Genomic DNA, 20813 nt, shown 5'->3' with positions numbered 1-20813 from the left:
AAAGCAGCTATAGGATTATGTAGATGTAGTTGCCTATTGGATAGATTCCTACATTAAATAAGTTTTGTCTCCGCATGATGAATCAATATCTTTGACAATGTAAAGACTCATTTGACTTGAACTCAAGTCCTGATTATTTTGTGGATACATCCCTCTATTGTAATTGCCTAGAATGGGATATCTTCTAGGATGGTTTTTAACTTCAAGTGGTAGGAAAAGATGCCATATGGACCTCAACCACCTAAAAATCATATGATGACAGGTTAAGCTCTATGGATTCCAGAATTTAAGTGCCATGATTCCAGAATCTAGAATAAAGTCCAGAATAATCAACACATTAAGAGATAATGGTTTTTGCCTCCCTTGCTATTTAAATTAGCCAGCTAGCTCTTTATCACTCTTAAGGTTACTAGGTTAGAATGCAGTGGCTACACCACTGAATTAAATAGAATACATGTGCACACGCTCAGCCGTTGCTCGTGCAAGTGGAGATGCGTATGTGCCTGCCATTTCTATGGCCTGGTTCCCAGTGGCTCAAGGCCCAATACTAGGCTACAGCTTATTCTAGGACAGAGGTCTCCAAACTTGGCAACTTTAAGACTTGGACTTCAACTCCACAAGTCCTTCAACCAGGATAGCTGGCTGATGAATTCTGAGAATTGAAGTCCACAAGTCTTAAAGTTGCCAAATTCGGGGACCCCTGTTCTAGGAGATGGCAGTAATAATTGGTAGAGAAGAATATAGCCCCTGCCCCCAAGAATCTCATAGTTCAGGGGTCCCCAAACCCTGCCTCTTAAGTAGCTGGCGGGCAAGCCAGCAAAGCTTCATCTGGATTTGCAGCAGCTCCCCAGCGCTATATTTTAACGTTTTCTCCTTTGAGATTTTTCTGTGATCCTCAAGTCCATAAGCCAGGGAAGGTGGTGATGGGAGAATGTTCTTTTCTTTTCTAATACAGAAAAAAAGAGGTTGTGAGGCTGCGGCATATACAACTCTTTGTAAATCCAACATGCAGATTGCCTTTGTTACGTGGAGAGTTATTTTTAAATAAAAAGTAACCCTGTGCAAATATTCCTCTATGCAAAGATAAAGTTCTATGAAAGAGAATTCTTAGAAAGCCTGGCCCAGAGCCATCTTTGCATTTCTTTGTTCCCACAAAAACTAACACAAATGTTATCTGGGCAGAGCAGCACCAAGGAAGGGATTTCAAGAATCCTATGCTTTCTGCAGATGAGTTAATATCTGGGAAAAAGAAGTAAGATGCAACTGAGCATGCCTGACAAACTGACTGTCCTTCTTTTCCACTGTACGGCATCTGAAAGGAGCAGGCCTTGAAACTAGGCCTAAGACTCATCTAGTCCCACCTTGGGCAAGAAAGCCAGCTGGGTAATTTGGGCCAGTCCTGCTCTCTCTCAGCCCAATCCGTCTCACAAGGTTGTTGGGGTGTGTAAAATCCCTGTCCCACACAAATGCACACATACAATGTAACATTTCAACATAAAACTGTTGGGAATAACATGGTTTCCCCCTCTTTTTCTTCAATTTTTTTTCTGGTGTACTTTATGCTTTCCCTTTGGTCCCTTTTTCATTGTTTCTTATTTTATATTACTGTAGTTTGTATTAGTTTTTAGTTTCCTGTTGACAGCAATTTCCCTTTCAATGATCTCCAACTGTCTTTAGTCAGTTCATCAACCTTTGTCACACGAAACCATCGGTTGTTGTCAGAAATCATCCATTTTCTTCTTGAGTCACACAAATCCACCCTTCGCCATTACAGTCTGTATATTTTTGGGTCAGTGATGTACAGTAATCCTATCAGCACAATCATCATCCACAACCTTCATTTGTAGGTGAATTTGAACTGGAGGAATTTCTTCAGCAGTTAAAAAAATTCAATTATGGTGCATTGTTTAAAAGACACTGACAAGTACTCACTGTGAGGCTTTAATTTCACAAACAGTAACAACATGTTCTCTCACAGCAACTTTCTGTCAACTGAAGTGAAAGAAATGCTAAAGAACATGTCAGGGCTCTAGAACATTTCTGGGTAACCTATAATTCTGGAAGCATTACCTTTCATTCAACCCTCAGATGAAAGAACCCGAATAACAGCTACGCAAAAATAAATAGGAAGCTCAGATCTTAATAGTTCATTATGAACAAACAGCCAGTCAAGGAAAAGTGTCTAATGAGTTTAATTAGCTTTTCAAACTGTCCTAATTTATATAGGATACAATACCCTACTGTTGGATTGTATTTGGCTAAGCGTGATATAGAAATCATTACAATGAGACATTTTATGCAAATCAGTTAATGTTACCTTGGCCAGTTCTTTTATTCTAAGGGCTAATAATTGCCATTCAAACTTTGGATGGCTTCAGATACAGGGGTGGGTTTCTACTGGTTCTGTCCACCTCTGTAGAACCGGTAGCTCTGAAGAGCAGCAGACATAGAATTGGTTCTATGTCTGCTGATGTTTTTGTCCACCCAGGCTCTTACCTGACCTTTATTTCCTGATTTTTCAACTTCAGCTGCCGAACGAGGCACAGCTGCAGCTTAAAAATGCAGGAAAAGAGGGCTGTTTCAAAGGCTGCATCTCTGCACACAGCATGCTGATGACGATTTACAGGCGAGTGGCTCACAGCATGCAGGGAAGCTCATAAATCCTGAACCGGTAGTTAACCCTGTTGTATCCCACCCTGTTCAGATATTGTGTTAAAAATGCTTTCTTTTAACAATGGTTTGTTGAATAAGCTACAATGCCTGAGTTTACGTAAGGTAGTATTTATTTATTTAACAATATTGCTAGGCTGCCCCATTCCAAACAGATTGTGGGCAGCAAATAAAATAGTACAATTCAAATGAACAAATATTAAAATTAAAATATCCAGAAAAACCAAGCATCATGAGATTCTCTATTCAGAGGGACTTGCTTAGGAAAAGTAGATCTGCACATATTTATTGGGAAGGAGGGAGAGAGGAAGCGACTGCTGAGAAGTACACACTATGTCAGTGTTTGTCAATCTTGGCAACTTTAAGATATGTGGACTTCAACTCTCAGAATTCCCCAGCCAGCATCCACACATAAAACTGCCAAGGCTGAGAAACATTGACCAATGTACTTCAGAAGGGATGGGTGGGACTTGCAAACAGGCCCTCTCAGGATGATCAGACCAGGAAGCTCGGTTCTATTCTGGCAAGGTGTAGCCATGGGTGAGGAAATCCAGTAGTGTGCAGGGCTTTAAAAATGCCAGAAAATATTGGACTAAAATCCACATGTGGCTGGAAAAAATGACAAAGAAGCACATAGACTTGAAACCGGAGTTTTTTTTATTGGGAATCTTACCAGATGTTTATAGTAAAGAGTTGAAATATTTGATTGTAAATGTATTGACTGCGGCTAGGATTGTATTTGCAAAGAATTGGAAAAATGAGAAAATTCCATTACAGGAAGAAGTTATAAAGAAAATATTGGAATGTGCTGAGATGAGTAGATTGACTTTTGAAATCAGAGAGCAAGAAGATAAACAATTTTATATAATTTGGGATCTTTTCTATCAATGGCTGAATGATGAAATACAAAAATAGAATATTTGAAATGTTAGATAATAAGGAATAATATTGAATTTATTTTTCTTTTCTCTTTTTTGGTATTGGATATTATATTTATATAATGGTTTTCTTTTTCTTTTTCTCTCTCTTATTTTAGGATAGAACTGGCACGATTATACGATTTGTTTTAGAATAAATTACTTAAAATATAGCTATCTCACAAAGGCATGATCGAATAAAAGTATAGTCAAACTTTTTTTTTTTAATAATGATATGATGATTTATAAGTTTGTATCGACAATAAGAGTTATTATATAAGGTAATTGTAATCGTGACTATGAAGTGAACGCACAAAACTGATGAACCAACCGACTCACTGTTTGTATATAAATATGGGGGAGCTGATGTTTTTATGTTTTGTCTGTTTGTTTGTATGTTAAAAAACAATAAAAACTTTTTAAAAAAAATGTGAATCAAGAGATCAGTTAGGCAGAATTTTATGATAGTGGAAGATGGAACTGACCCTTTAAATATACACTCACTATCTTAATTCTGCAGTTTTGTCAAGACTGATCAGTGTTAAATTCACCTACGTTAAATCATAATGGTTTGTAAAGAATGGCTTGGTATCTTGTGAACCAGTTTATTATTTTATGATTGATTCAGTAAATATCTAAAATAAACCATGCCCTAGCTTAATATATAAACCTAGCTGTTATGATTATGCATTGCTCAAGAAATTTTTAATGAACTAAGTTTCATTTGTTACATTCATTCATTACATTAATTTAATTTCAGATGAGTAGGAATATTTGTACTCAATGGGCATTTTTTTCATGGCATAAAACTAACAGCCATTAAGAAATAAGTTCAGAGTCCTTGAATTACAACTCAGAAGTCTCCTCTTCAATACAGAATATACTTGCATAACTGAGACTGATTTGGTTCACCATTGTGCTGAGACATGATTTTTTTTCATGGTGGTTTGTTTTACCAGTCACACTTGGTTTAGTATTCCAGAAAAACATAAGCTATACTTTAAAATGCATAATGACTAGATTGCATTGTGATCTTAAATCCAAAATAAACTTCTTTCTCAATGACAAGGCCTACAAAGCTGCTATCTCTGGAATAGAGACTTTTACTACTAGGCCATGCCACATCATCTTGCCAAAGATACGAGTGAATCATATATTGCTTTTTGATAACATTTATTTGATTACATGCTTATAGACCAATGTACATGATTTATGATAGAGGAAAGTGTATGCTTCAGTAAATACCCTGCCCAGTCTTTGATTGCTAATTTGTGCTCTCCCCATCTGCAAATGTATATGCACTTTCAGAAAAGTTTCCTAGCTGCTGCCTTAAAAGATAACACTTATCTAAGGCAGCCCAAAGCTTCTTCCAGTATACAGAGGAGGAGAACGAGGAGGAGGAGGAGAAGTGCGTCTGGGAGTTTTTAGAGAAAGTTCAGTGGTACAATCAAGAGGACTGCTTGATGTTTGCGTTTTTTAACAACCTGAAATTCAGGATCCCATTTTAAACCAATCCGCAGCAGTGAGGTAAAGTTAGTGCCCTCTATTTACATTCCTTTTTGTCACAAGTTTTTAAAAAGACTAATAAAATAATCCTCTTTAGAAGGAGGCATAATTCAATTATAGGCCCTGTCCCAACAGTAGAAGTCTAGTGCCAAATGGGTCTCTGGAATGACTTGGCTACCGAGAGGCACGTTAGATCAGATAGACCTTTAGACTAATTCTAATATTCTCTCTTTATATTCTCTATAACAGGGGTCTCCAATCTCGGCAACTTTAAGCCTGGCGGACTTCAGCTTTGTTGGCTGGGGAATTGTGGGAGTTGAAGTCAGCCAGGCTTAAAGTTGCCTAGGTTGGAGACCGCTGCTCTATAACTAGCATCCTCTTTCAATACTTGTTCTTGGCATACTATATTCCTTCAGCTTTTTAAAATATGGTACAGTGATACATGGGCAGTTACAATATTTGAAGCGATAGATCTTTAAAATTATAACAAACTTTAGCTCTGTGCTGGGCTTAAAAATTCTATCTGTTTTTATCTCATCCTACATATCTAGACAAGAGATATTTAAACAATGAACTGCAAACACAGACTTAAGTGTACATATTGCAATAAGAATTGCTGCAGTACTACAGTCAGAATGGTAGAAACCAAACAGACATATTTCTTGGCATAATCAACTCTGCTAGCTTGTTTCCTATATCAACTTTCACTCCTTCTGGAATTTAGTCCTCTTTGCCCTTACATAAAGTGCTTACAATTACACATTACGTCCTACGGATTATATTTTAACTTTGACCCAGTAGTGCTGGGTTACTGAAGCTGAAGAGCCAACTGTGAAGTCATAACTTGGTTTTTAATCTTCTAATTTTGAGTAGACAAGTGGATTATTACACTAATATGCTATTCTTGAAATTGATTAAGGAAAGACCTATCAAGCATGAGGTGTTCTTGGAAATCAACTTTGTCTCCATTCATTTTGATACACTTTTTGCGTGAAATTGTTATAAAAAAAAAGAACCCTGTACAGTATTGATACCTTTACTATGACAGGAAAGTTCAATGTTGCTCCTTCATATCCACGAACACAGGAAGTTTGGGTGGGGACAAAAAAGCCATTGTTCTTTAGTGGTTCCAGTCTTATTTTGCACAAGTTTCAAAATGTAATGCTGAACAATATCTATGAAAATTGTTTTGGGTATTTTCAAGATTATATTTCATTTATGCCAGTTTACCCATAGGCTCTGTTGTTGAAAACTACCTTAAATTCATCTTAAGGAAAGCCAGCATATAATTTTCTTTATAATGGCACACAAACACACATGGTAAAAAAAAAAAATGGATAGAAAACTGCCATAGTTTGTGGGGAGAAAGCAAAAGAACAACATATAAAATTGCTTCCCAAACACAATCTGTCACAAATTGAAAGTTCGCAACCTGTTACGTCTGAGAGTTTATCAAATCTTTCCAATTTCTCACTTCCACTTTACAGTATTTCTGCCAGGCAGGAAAAATAAGATTCACGCAAAAGTCCCATTTATTTCACCCAAGGCTAACCAAATGTTCTGCTCAGAAATAAATCCAGTTGAATTTTCCCCCTTCCTAGCAGTTCTTGATTAAAGCTGCAGTTCTTAAACATACTTAATTGCTAAGCCCTTCCAAGTCAGTGAACCTTGGTAAATTTCAAAGGAAAGCATTTGGGACTGCATTGGTATTTTCTGGAAGTTCTCTAAAAGCACCAAAAATATCCTTTTAAGGAGAGGGTGATAATAATTATTAGCCTCAAGTAACCAGAGCAAAAAGCACAGCTAATACCAGCCTCATGAGAGGGTCTCCCATCAAATCTGGTGGTCACATGGAAAATTGCTTCCTTATCATCTAATGGTATAGACCTGATCACAGAGTAGCCAGTACTGAGTCCTGGATCAAGACTGGAACAAAAGGTCTTGAAGAAGACAGTAATAAAATCTTCCTTACGCTCTCCTAAGTAAATATCTGTGGAATGTCAAACAACTTTATCATACCAAGCAAACATGCTGCCTTCTCTATTGCAGGGTATAGAGGCCATATGTGCATGAATTCTCACTACTGAGAATGTCCTTACATGCTTTAATGCTTTTGCTGACCACCAAAGATTAAAAAACTTAAGAAGGCTGTTGTGATTCCCTCAAATAACTTCTTGACAATGTCTGGTTGTAGTAAACAGTAACTGCTTTTTCGTCAAACAGGACCTGATCAGTCACATACACTCCTTTAGAAAAGGGATTATTCCTCATGTACTATGGTTATATTTGCAAATGAATTGTCCATCAACCAGCAAACAGAAAGAGCAAGAATTTGGCGCACATCAACGGCATGTGCACAGGTGCTCTTGAACTGATTCAAGGAGCTGAATCCTATAAGCTTGTCATGAGCCTAAACCATGCACTTTGTGATACCTTAATGTGGTAAGCCCAGTTCATAGACTGGGAATAGACGATCTGGTGCTTTACAAAATTTGCTCTGGTTAAGCTTTCATAGCTCTGTTTATCCCGGCCACATACTTTTGCATGTTGGGCAATTGTGTAAATAAGGTTACTCATCTTTTGGGGGAACACCTCAAATGAAAATTGCTGAGGGGAGTCATAGGGTGGAACAAAAATATCTTTGAGAGCTTAAGAAGATAAAACTGAAAGTTGTGCGGAAATGTCCTCAAGTCTGCCAAATAAAAGTTTAGACAGGACAAAAGATATGCAAGAAGCATGAGGCATTTCCATTATTCAGTATTTAAAAATATGAAAGCTATTTATGGCTCTCCATTTTTTGTTTTACTTTTTGGGAGAAAGAGATTAATTCTGTAGATATACTCATATTTTCTGAGGAGATAAAACTTGCTTAATTTCTGTAAGAGATTTTGACTTATGATGAGAATTGTATTCCAGCATTATGGTAGCTAGTTTTAACAATCTTGTCTAATAATTTTTTCTGCACCACAATAATTAATTTTCAAGATTATGAATTACATATTTATTTCTTCCAAGAAGGGTGATTACTCTGAGTACCACAGACTGCTCGACCAAGCTACTGAACAACAGCAATTTCTCTCTGATTTTCAGTAGAAAATTGGTCTTAAACCTCTCACAAGGAACCCATTAAATATTTTAAAAGTCCAAAGACATCAAAAACAAGCCCAATTCTATACTTTCTGGAAATATGGGTCACATATCATGTCATTTGGTTTTAGTTTAGTGCCAGCTTTGAGTTAGGACAAACCATGGTTTCATATAGCTATGAACACTGACATTCCTTTAATTATATAGCTATGAACTCAGTCATTAGTTTAATCATGTGAATTCTTGATTTATACTTGTCTATCTTTACTAAATCCTAATGCACACATATTCTCTTTCTCCTGCAACCATAGAAGCATATTCAAAGGGCTAATTCCACACTGATGCTCTTTGCCATATTTTAATATCTTGTTTATATAATGCACATCATGAGGATCAACTAGCAGGGTTTTTCATCTAGAGCTGCCATTAATTCCTTCCACTACTCATGTATTTTAAATATCAAGGATATTTCCTCACATTCATAAATAACATATTCTGATTTGTGGGGAGGTAACCTATATTCAAAAGATAGGCATTAGAATTTTTTATTGGCCAAGTGTGATTGGACAGACAAGGAATTTGTCTTGGTGCAAATTTGTCTTAAGCAAAGTATACCTATGGAAATACAAAAGGAATAACAGATAGTTTTACCATCTGTGCTTCATCTTGTCGGAATATTCATGAACTGGAAGAGGCATGATAACAAGGTCAGCCAACAAATAGGCATAGCAACTAAGTCAATCAATGAGGACTGTTTGGAAACTGAAACTGGAAGGAGTGTTAATGGTTCTATATTATCTGAAGCTCTGAGTCTTGTCTGCAACTGGTGAATTGAAATTGAAACTGTTCTCTGCTGTTCTCTTATCTGCTTGTGTTTTTACCTGTAACCCTCTACCACGTTGGAAGAACCTATATTGATACTGTACATTTTACTCATGTATATAAAGAAGTTATTGAATCCTGCTGAATCATCATCTGTGTGTGCTTTCTAGATTTGAATTTCTGCTGCAAAATCTAACACATCTTAATTATGGATTTCCTTCCATGGACAGCCATTAAATATACATTTCCTTTTATTGCAGGATCTCAAAAACATGCAAGTAAATATCCAATAGTTACTTGTGTTCCTCATTGGGAAATTACATTGCATCCCACATATGCAACTTAGAAAAATAAAATGAAGCTACTTCATTAGGGATCTCACTCTTCAGGTTCCTAAAGTTAGTTACTTAGCTTAGCCTTAACTCTTGCTAATACCTTTCCCTAGTCATATTTACGTACATGCTTCACCACTCATTAAAGACAGCACAGTTTAAATTGTTGGGACTGGGGTGAGGAGACACAGATTCTAATTCCCCTCAGGCACAGAAACCAGCTGATTGATCTTGGGACAGTCAGACTCTTCATCGAAATGACTGACATATATTGACAGCTTCCCTGTAAACCAGAAATGTGCAATACAAAAACAAGCAGACACTATATCTTCATGGGACAATACTAGGAAAACAACAACAACTTCAGAACTCACTGCATTCTGTTCAGATGCCACATGCTTTTAAAAGATATGTTTGTGAGTATTGAATTTAATGTCACATTCCAAGCTAATGCTTTTAGATAACATTACCAACTATATCTCTAATCACCCCCAGCAACCTAACACTTTGGGAATGACAGAAGTTGTAGTTCATATGAGCAATGGGATGTACATACATGTTCCCTACTGTTTTAAGCAGTACTGCAGCAATTAGGCAACATATGAGATTGCTGCATTTATTTATCTGTCAAATTTATTCAACTGCCTATCTCACAGTCGGCAACTCTGGGTGACATACAATTGAATAAAACAATATTAAACAATCATTATGAAAATAATTACTAAACATTAACATATTAAAATTTTAAATGTACAGAACAAGGCTTGGAGAAAGTGAACATATCAACCACAGAGTAGCCATTTAAGAATGTTTCCAGTTCTGCATTAATGGTACATCATGTAAACTGGACCTTGGCAACTTGTGGACTTCAACTTCCAGAATTGGCTAGCTGGGGAGTTCTGGGAGTTGAAATCCACAAGTCTTAAAATTGCCAAAGTTGGACATCCCTGAGGTAAGCCATTCCTATTTGCAAAGGCCAATTCCCTCTCCTTTTTCGCAAGCTTCAATATTCAACCAAGATGGATAAACAATTCTGGATAAGAAAACTCCTTAGACCTGACTTTTCCTAGATACTGGAGAGGTGAGGCTGTTTTGACAAGTTTCTACCCTCTGCTTGCTCAGCACTTGCACTCAGTCCTGGCAGGTGGAAGAGATAGGAAACAGGTAAATTAATTCTTCTCTGTTCTGAGAAAACTCCCCCATCATACCTGAGACCCTCCATTCCCATCAAAGGCAACAGGAGCTCACCTGTCTTCTTTGTAAATTGAGCAATAACAAAATATAATAATGATTAAGATGATGGCATGGATTTCATGCCAAAGAACAATGAAATCACTTGCCTATCACAGTGCAACATGCTTTCTGGTAAATAAAGTAGGTCACAACTGGCATTTCAGGCTGAACAATCTTTCTCCGGAAATGTAAATGCAGGTAATATTTAATATAATATATTAAATGTTAAAATCAATAGAATGGTTTGCCCAAGGCAATAAAAAGAGTTAGATAACTCTTTTTACCTAGACCAAGCTAGGTTTAACCACCATAATTCCTGCCCTCATAATCTTATTAACTGGATTGTTGCACTTGCTTCACTGGGTTTGTTTACAAGACAATTTAGAAGCTACAAAATAATGCAATCTGCTAAATAGGGAAATGGGCCTGCTAAGGGAGACCATGTTACATTGATTCTTAAAACTTGTAGACACAGACTGCCTACAAAGGGGGTGGGGGCAATTCAGGGCTGTTTCACTGGCTAAATCCTTTAAAGATCAATTCTAATACCATGGATTAAATCAGACGGACAGGCCTTGCTCATGGTTTTATCTATGGGCTTGGCCCATAGGAGAGGACTTTCTTGGTGATTGCCCCATTTAATGACACACTCCTTTTAAATCATAAATATGGTTAGTCCATATACTAGAAAGCTTCAGGGGAAAGTCCAAAACAGGGTTTTTCTCGTAGCATTTGCTGAAGAATTTGCTCCTGGGCCACAATGTCACCAAGATATTATGGATTATAAATATTTCCAAGGAAGCAATATTCTTATTGGGCTTTCCTCTCTATATGTATTCCAGATTTTGAGAGCTTTTCTAAGCTCTACCTGGTAGGAAAAACAGTATGAAATCAATAATAATTAACCCATTAGCCACTATGCTCAAAGTTTTTTCCACAATACATTTAATGTAATACATTTAATAGGGCATTATTTATTATGCCATTGTGAATAATGCCTTTCTCTGCATTTTTTCTGGAACCATGAATTCAAGATGCTTTTGTGCTTGTCAAGATTCCCTTCTGCAGCTTCTTTATAACAAAGGAAATTAGAATACCAGGAAACAACAGAAGACTTCAGAATAAATTTTCTGTGAATTGCAGTATGTCCCATAGAAGTATACAAGGAACCAATATCCTACTTGAACCTCTCCCTTATGATAATTTCATGTCCTTTAATAATTCTTAAAATTATGGGGGGGAGGGAAAGTCAAAATACTTTCTATATTTGTAGCCTTCCCCTTACACTAGAAGGATCACACATTAGCATCAAACCTTCCAGAGTATTCTATGACAAATGGGCAATTTGTCAGCTGGTTGGAAGCTAACTACATCCAAGAAAAAAATAGAACATCCAGTAATTCCAAAACATAGCAGTGGCCATGGGAGAAAGAGGCAAAAGTTCACAAGCAGTTGTTTTAGAAGGGGACAATAGTGCCTGGAAATGTAACCAAGAAACTTCTCAAAAATCAAGCTAGAGATCTTGCTAGTAATCTTCAAAATAAATCTATTCTTTTCATAAAAAGAAAGACTGAATTCTTCACCAAAATACTTAATGTTTGTTAGGTCTACCTCATCTTTCTCTCAAAGCAAAGAGAGACATATAAACATAAGATTTTGAACTATAAAAATATTAACTATAAATAAGTACTGTACCCAGTTCTTTCAAAAGCAATGTGGATATATCCATTCACCAGTCTCATCCAGACATTAACTAACAACCTCAATGTCTTGTCTTTGGTCGTTGTGTGAATCAAAGCAAACCATGGTTAGCCAATTAATATCTACCCAAATTTAATAGACAGTTAATTTACTTGATTTATATTCCTCAGTTGTGAAGAAGTTTGAAGCCTTTTTTTATATATCTTCCTTTTTGTCTGCAAATGCTTGTGATCCCTTCCCTGGAGGCACTGGCAGAAGAGAAGACAACTGGAGACTCACTTATGTAATGTTATATAATGTTTCTAAGGGAAAAAAAGTGGAGGTGAACAGGCCTAAATTTTCCTCTCTCTACCATATCATGGTGCCAACCACAATGTAAAAAAAAATGCGAAAAACTGGCTATAGAACCCCTTCATATAATTTGCACATTCATTCCCATATTGTTCCTGGGCGTATTGAACTACAACCCTACAAAACTGAATAATTCCAGGAAGCAGACATCTACATTTTTAAAAATACCTACTAAAATTTGTACTATATATGTCAGGATATATAGGACTACGGTTAAAGGCTCTCTGGGAAACATGGCAGAAAACATCAAGGGTGAAGAAAGGAATTGAACTTAACAAACAATAAAATTTTAGGAACACTTTAGGATAGATAGACTCCAAATACACAAACACATAATTTCCATCATCTATTTCTAGCTCCTACTAAGTAACCACTGCAAAGTAAAGCTCTCCTTTAGTTTATGTTTAGTGAAATTACAAGGAGAAATTGCAAAGTGAAAGAAAGAAACTACCCTTGAAATGAAGAAAGCATCTATAATTCTTGCTGCCTGCTGGGAAAAGCTTGGAAGCAATCCTTAAATGATTTAAAACAAGAAATCTCAAATCTTTTTGTATTCCTGACCTTAGCAAAGATGAAGAAGAATCATGTTCTGTGGGAGAAAACATCATGTAATATCTTGTGGCATACATTTGTTTCCTTAGAGGCTGGATACAATGAACAGTCTACAACAACATTTAACAGGGATCTATCATTAGCACTAGTAAATCATTTTTTTTAATTTTAATTTGATTTGTCAATTGCTTACCAGATAATAGGTGTAAGAATAAACATTGTTATGAATACATGAAATGGATACATATAAGAAAAATCAAAGAAACAATAGGACAGGGACGGTAGGCAGGCACGTTGGTGTGCTTATGCATGCCCCCTACAGACCTCTTAGGAAAGGGGTGAGGTCAATAGACAGTCTAAGGTTAAAGTTTTGGGGGTTTGGGGAAGAAACCACATAGTTTGGGGAAGAAACCACATAAATCAGTTTGGACATTTGGAAGAGCATGTATTCTTTCCCACCAATCTCCTTTTGAGATAAAATAACTATAACAGTGTACATGTCCCATAACCAGATCTGAGGAATTAAACCCTGTGCATGTATGTATACATTCCATTCTCTCCCTCAAATAATACAATGATTTGTGTAAGAGCAGGAATCATAGCATATATCAAAGCACAGCAAATAACCTTTTTAACATACAGCACTGCACTGGGCATTGCAATGGTCTGACTCAATAGTTAAGACTCCACTATCAATTCTTAATAATTATAATGTATAAAATATAATTTGCTTACTTCTGGTTTATTAGTCCGAGAACATGTTATGTGGTGTGTAACATGCGACAGTGTGAACCCAGGCAAACTTGTCTTTTAATAATAAGCTGGGTTAAGAAGTGTAAGCGCCACTAAAACGTTGCCCCCCCCCCCCCTTCCTCTGTTGTGATCCACAAGCATCAGCCTTGTGGATCACAAGCCCTTCATACTTCAGCACTAAAGGTACAGCAGATTTTTTTCCTAAATCGATTCCCTCCCGATCCAACACGTGAGATAGCAACGGCATACTGGAGCAGGCGGGAGGGGGAGGGGGGGGGCTGAGGGATTGTGGTCTTTTGACAGCTCCCAGGAGTAGGAAAGGGCAGCGAGGGAAGCTGCCCCTCAAATAACAAGGGATTTCACTATTTCCCCCACCCACGCACCCACCCTACCCGGGTAGGAAAGATGACCCCCGAGCTCCCTTACCTAGGCAGGCCCCCGAAACGAGGGCTGTAGCCGTCAGGGCTCCGGCCGAAGCGCCATAAATCTTCTTGGCATTCGCCACCAAGAAGGGGGCATGCTCTTGAAGGCAACTGGCCACACCGACGTGGTAGACGCCGAGGAATCCGCAGCCGGCGAAGGAGATATTCCAGGTGGAGCCCGGCGGGTACATCTCCTCGCCTCCCCGCCACCAGCTAGTCGCACGCCCGGGAGGAGGCGCGTGTGGTGGTGGAGGGGGGGAGGAGACCACGGCTGGGGAACGGGAGAGCGGCCGAACCCAGCAAGGTGTCCGCGGGCAAGGCAAAGAGGAGACTCGGAGCAGCTCCCAGACGAGCCACTGGCGGAGCCTGCCTGCCTGCCTGCCCTTCCGGGACTCTCGTTTACCTCACCCGCCGCGCCGGCTTTTTTTTTCTCCTCTTTTTTTGTTTGTTTCTCTCCCGCTGCTCGGTCACCACCCGCCTTTCCCCGGCTTCCTCCGCTCTTCCTCCAATCGCCTGTGCCTAACCGGCGACTGCTGGCTGAGGAAACGTTATATGAGGTGCGCGGCTGCTTGCGGCGGGGAGGAGGAGGAGGAGGAGGAGGTGGAGCTCGGGGTTTGCGACAGCCTCCCCTCCCCAATTGGCCAAGGGAGCAAACAAACAAACAAGCAGTGCCGGCCCCGGCTAATGGCTGCTGCTTAGGTAACGCCACCCAGTCCGGGGCGGAGTTCGGATCCTAGAAGTCTGGCGGGGGAGGGGGCGGGGGAGGGAGCGGGGGGAAGAGTCCGTTGGGGACTCACAACAACACCGGTGGGGAATTCTCAGAAAGCCGGGGACGTTCCGAGAGGGCAGCCAGTAAGGGCGGGCGTGGGCCAAGCTGGGTACCTGTATTCCCCGGAGTTGTGGCTCAGGTTGCCGCCCCTTTGCGACCCACATTAAATGTATGTAGTGCTCCTTTTTGTCTCACCCCCTCCTCCTCCTCCTCCTCCTCCCCGGGGTTCTGCTTCCTAACGTGAAGGGCTTCCACTGTTATGCGCATTGTGACGTCTCTTCGGACGTAAGCGGTGGAAGGGAAAGGGTGCGTGGTCTGTGCGGGGCGGGGGGAGGGGGACGGGACGGGACTGGAGCGTTCGCCGCCTGTTATGCTTCTTCCCGCATTGAATGAAATGGGGCATATGCTCCCCACTCCTGTTGCGAGGTAATCTCCAGTTTCCCCCCAATACTGGGCGAATTCGATTCCTGGTAGCTCTAAGTCTAGAAAGCCTGGTGGTGAGCTATACAGTATTTGTAGGTCAGCCATACAGGTTGTCCTCCACTTACGATCACAATTGAGCCTAAAATTTCGGTTGCTAAGTGAGGCATTCGTTAAGTGAGTTTTGCCCCCGTTTTACGACCTTTCTCCACAGTGGTTAAAGGAATCGTTACAGTCGCTGAGTTAGCGACATAGTTATTAAAAGTGAATCTGGCTCCTCATGGATTTTGCCCTGTCAAATGGTTGCAAAAGGGGATCACATAACCTTGGGACACAGTGACGGTCATAAATATGAACCGGCTTCCAGGCATCTGAATTTTCGTATATAGGGGATGCTGCAAAGGTTGTAAGTGTGAAAAACAGTCATGTCACCTTTTTCAGTGCCATTGTAACTTTGAATGGTCACTAAATGAACTGTTGAAGGTCAAGGACTACCAGTACCTGGAGGGTTGCAACAAGAGGGCCTCCTGGATGAAAGAGAATTAGTTGCTTTAGGATTAGTAGCTAATCCTAATTAATTTTACTAGGGATTACACACTATACACGATGATTGAACTCATTCCCCAGGAAATAAACATGCATAGGTTAACTTTGCAAAGTAGTATAAGATCTTCTAGAACACAGTACTTAACGTTGTAACATTGATTAGTGGAGGTAGGGGTAGAGCCGTGTTAGTCTCATAACACAAACAAAGTCTAATTAAATTGCATAAACTTGAAAGTTCTATCAAACTTAATGTCTCTTTTTCTGGCATATTTACTATCATTAGTGTCCATTTTTGTCAGATAGGACAAGTCTAACTGGATATTCTGGAAGGTGCTTACAACATAATAGTCGAAATAGGTAGGAGAAGACCAGCTGCTTTGTGACTTACTAAGTGATCTCTCTATTTTATAGACCAGCAGGGTAAATGTCATGATTGAGAACTAAAAACTTCATTTTCCTGGAATTTGGAAGAACCAAGTTGATTCAGAATCCTCATGCCACACGCTAAACTATTGTTTGTGGAATGAACCACAGTTATCACAATGCACATAATATACTCCTAAGCAAAGGACATTTTAGTTTAGTGAGATATGTGAACCACCAATAACAAACTCTCAGATTAGTCTGCTTCAAGTAATTGTGAAGATTAAATTGAAAAGACGATCATGTATACCTCTTTGAGAACCTGTAAAACAGGGGTGTCAAACTCACGTCACATGACAAATCACGACTTTTTCCCCTTTTGCTGAAATGGGGGTAGAGGTGGCCAGCATATGAGGCAGCCGGACCACAGACTGCGAGTTTGACACTCCTGCTGTAAAAGATCACCTTAATGTATAGTTTTTTCCAGTTCAAATGTTATTTTAATTTAGGAAAAAAAGAAGCATCCTGCTATTTCACACCAGTGTTGGAGTACAAGGTTTAAAAATGGCTCCCTAGTCTTCTAGCCTTACAGCCAATACTGAGACCTGGAATTTTACTAGAAACCAGGTGTTGGGGAATAGGGGGTGGCAAAGAGTCATTATGTTTTGCACTTCATTCAGTAATTGAAGATTGATGCCCTAGGCCAGGGCTCTCAAAACTCCCGGCCCATGGGCCAGATGCATCACACGCTGTCCATGCCAATCCAGTTTAGCGAAGCGGGTAAAAGACCCAATATGTCATGTGACACCACCGTGACGATGTGAGTTTGACACCCCTGCCCTAGGCTATTATCAAACCATCTATTTTATTCCTTAAAGGAAGACTGAGTCCTTTTCCTCAGAAAATTGGAAAATAGCGTTTGATTTGTTGAGAAAAAGATTATGAAAGATGGTGACAGTTTTGTTTTGCTATGTTCTAATCTTCCTTTTTCCGGCATTCAGAGAAATGCTTGTCAGGGATGATGTATTTAGAACAAAAATCTTCTACTTGGATGATCCAGAAGCTAGAATCTCTCTTGATGGTTTCCCCCACTTACCCTTCCTTGGGGGATTATTCCTACGCAATCAGAGGGGGTGAAATGGAGATCTATAATTTCCATGTAAGCCTAATCTTTTTTTTCCTAGAAAAGACTGAAATCCAAGGGGATCTAGCTTTTATTTTATTTCTTGAAGATTATATGTGGCTGAAATAATAACATGGCATAGTTCTTTATGACTGAATTCACTTTGTAAATTTTTGAGCAATTCCATAGTTAGGTAGAATTGTCAGAATTGGATAGATATTTATCCAAGAAGATTGGGACTACCATTGTAAAGCAGTGATAGACAATCCACAGACCACACATGGGCCACTGATTCCATCTTTAACCTGCTATCAAAAATACATTGTTGGCAGTCAGGATCCTGCTGGAGGTATTCCAGTGTTGGTTCCAAAATAAAGCCGCCTTGTAGACAATAAACATATTTATGGCTTCCGATATACTCCTGGAATAAATGATGTCTGAAGTGAAGGCAAGTCAATTTAAAGAGCGGGCAGAGATCCAGCTAAGCCCAGGAAGCTCTTTGTATTTTTGAGTAAACCAAGATTTTCTCTCTTTTTGATATGTGTTTTTAAAAGATGAGGGATCCTCTCTATTCAGCCTGGGTTCTTTCTCTTCTATCACAGGAGAAAGGAATCTCCCCTGGCTGGCTTCTACAAGAGAAGAACCTGCCACTCCAGTCCTGCCTAGAATTAGGACTAATAATTCAGAAGGAGTACCTATTTAGTAAAATGTCATAAATTGGGATGATTAAAATATGATGTTATGGGTCTTTCTTAGCTACTGCTTTGTAACCTTAAGTTTCATTTTGTTTTATATATATTGTGTGTTTATGTATACAGGGCCTTCTTTCTGGCAGGACTTTTTCCTTTCTCCTTTCCTCATCATCCTTTTAATGCTGAACTGGTTCCTTAATTGTTAATATAGGTGATAAGTACACATTTTACTAGTACATAATTCTGCAAGAGAAGTAACCTTAGATGCCATGCAGCTCTGACTAGAAATGAGGGAGAAGGATCCATCTTCCTCCAAAACACAAATAAGGAGAAAATTTGCCCTATAGGAAAAATTATGATCACATCCTGTTAAGAGACACCTCCCTCAATTTTGAGAATCTGCAACAGTAACAACCGTGGAAGGAAGGCTTAGGACATTCGTAGTGGAAAGAGGGGATGGAATATCAAAACTTGCCTGAAAGGGTACATAGTTGCTGTGGGTCCACGATAGCATCTCAAATGGAAGAGAAGCAACAATGAGAGACAGTCATGAGAGGGAGCTAGAGAGGTGTTAACTCTCCACACTCCCACACTTGAAAGTGCCATCTCATGTCCATCTGGTGATAAAGGAACTGACTGAACCAAGAACTAGCTCTTTGGAAATGAATGAGCACTCAAGGTAGCTCCTAAGTTGAGATAAACATGGCTCAATCTAAACAAAGCAACCAGAACGCTGAATCAACAGGCATTTCAGCAATGAAAATGGATCACAGTTTATCTGTGTCTAGAAAAGGTCACAGCTGGTAGAAAATGCTGTGTGCCACTTGGCTTTCATGAGACAGCACTGGATCTAAGAGTACTTTCAAACGAATACTTTCTGTGGTATTTCTGGACTGGAGAATTATATATCTGCCCTGGCTCTCTACTGATAGGATTCCATAACATGTTTTGATTCTCCTGTCGCCTATTTCTCCATCCAGAAGAGAGTTCCCCAAAGCTTTCTGGCTTTGCAGACTAAGTGGGAGAAGACAGAGGGGATGATTCTGCACAAGCGCCCGGAAAGCACACGTAATTGCAGTTCCATTTGCGTGAGTAGCTGGCATACATGCCTGCCCCTTGCACTAATGGAGCGCACGTGCAAGCGCTCACCTGCTTGCGCAAGTGGGGATGCACGCACACGTGCCTGCTGCTTCTGCAGCCCAGTTCCAAGCGGCTGAAGGCCCAGTAGTGAGCTGCAGCCCAGGGGTTGGGAATCCCTGTGTTAGTGCTGTGGGGAACGTTTCCAGTCTAAATGAAAGCACTGCCATTGTGTGTTTATGTGAAATTAATCCAATTAATTATTAAGATGTTTTAATTATGTCGGTTAATTATGATGGGTATATAAATTCATATTGCTGTAATCTGATGTTTCAAAGTACACTGCTTTTGGAAGAAATAATCCATGAGAATGGAATTTCACTTTTCAACTTCTTTCAAGCCTTCAGAACAGATTTAAGCAGCTCGTTTAGCCAGTGTCAAGATCAGATAATGTTTATTAAAGTATAACATGCTCTTTTTAAATAATTGCTCATAACTGTGAAATCTTTTTGTGGCATTTTATCTACTCGCTTACTAAACTCTCCTATATTTAACTTTTAACTGGGCAAAATGGTACATCATAGGGCAAAATATTTTCAACCAAGGTACCTCAAATGAGTTCTTACAGAATACAAGCAGAATTTGGGACCCATTATTTCCATGGAATTGAAATTTGACAAAATACAAAATGTCATAAAACTACTTCTGTGGTCAACTTTGGATATTTGACTGTTACGCAGTTCAACATAAGCTCCTTTCAAAGCAAATACATTTCTGAATCTCTCTCTGAATTTTTAAGAACTCCCAGTACAATCAAAGTTTTGCCATTGTTAAAGAGATTGAGGAATCTGGTAAGGAAATATATCTGAGATGTCCACCCAGAAAGTGACAGGTTTGTCTAGTTTTAAGTTTTATTTATTAGCATTTATTAAAGTATGTACCTTTTAAATCTACAGTTCATTTCAATTCAATTAATGACTAAATTTATTCTAAAACAATATTTGGTTAACAGTCTTGTTGCTGGTAGACTGGTTATAAGTTGACTCATTGAATCTTTATGATCCTTGAGTGATTGGAAAGATACCTTAATATCTCTTCCAGTAAATCCTGAATAAGTGGCATAGCTTTTTACGCAAAATCACTTCATGATATTAACTACATTCCAGTTCACTTCAAGATTTCAATCACACTATGGGAAGGTGATTGGCAGTCATTGTTGGATCAGTGTGAATGCTTTCTTACAAAATTTTGTAAACAAAAATAGTGTAAACATAATTGTATATGACTAAGGAACTGCCAGATGTGGTCTTGAGTAGCTGTGTGAATGAATGAACCTGAGATACAGTAATTTGTATCTCTGAAATAGATTTTAGTAACTTCTATGGGATGCTTCATCTCAAGTTCTTTGATTTTGCAACGTGGTATCCAATATTATTTTTTACAATGATCTGTCAGGAACCAAATAGGAGGTGAAGTC

At 39.0% G+C, this 20813-nt stretch overlaps 1 protein-coding gene and 1 long non-coding RNA gene across 4 annotated transcripts in view; one reads left to right on the top strand and one right to left on the bottom strand.

Annotated features, from left to right (window-relative positions):
• PNPLA2 (patatin like domain 2, triacylglycerol lipase) overlaps positions 1-14895 on the bottom strand; it is a 50968-nt gene extending 36073 nt beyond the window's left edge. For both annotated transcript variants that reach the window (XR_015740878.1, XM_026706608.2), the window contains exon 1: positions 14351-14895. Coding sequence is in view for 1 of the 2 variants with exons in the window: in XM_026706608.2 (XP_026562393.1) it covers positions 14351-14537 (187 nt within the window). In the remaining variant the exon portion in view is untranslated. The remainder of the gene's footprint in view (positions 1-14350) is intronic.
• A 228-nt stretch (positions 14896-15123) lies between these two features.
• On the top strand, positions 15124-18315 carry LOC148128091 (uncharacterized). 2 transcript variants are annotated; one of them, XR_015740877.1, is made up of 4 exons: positions 15124-15284; positions 16381-16438; positions 17446-17603; positions 18170-18315. It is a non-coding gene; the product is annotated as an uncharacterized LOC148128091 (long non-coding RNA). The 2 variants fall into 2 exon arrangements; XR_015740876.1 differs by lacking the exon at positions 17446-17603.
• The last annotated feature ends 2498 nt before the right edge of the window (positions 18316-20813 follow it).

This window comes from Pseudonaja textilis, chromosome 1 (assembly GCF_049901715.1).
Source record: "Pseudonaja textilis isolate UNSWEBS1 chromosome 1, rPseTex1.2, whole genome shotgun sequence".
Taxonomy (NCBI): domain Eukaryota; kingdom Metazoa; phylum Chordata; class Lepidosauria; order Squamata; family Elapidae; genus Pseudonaja; species Pseudonaja textilis.
The sequence above is the reverse complement of the archived record's forward strand: the minus strand, read 5'-3'. Positions and strand labels throughout refer to the sequence as shown.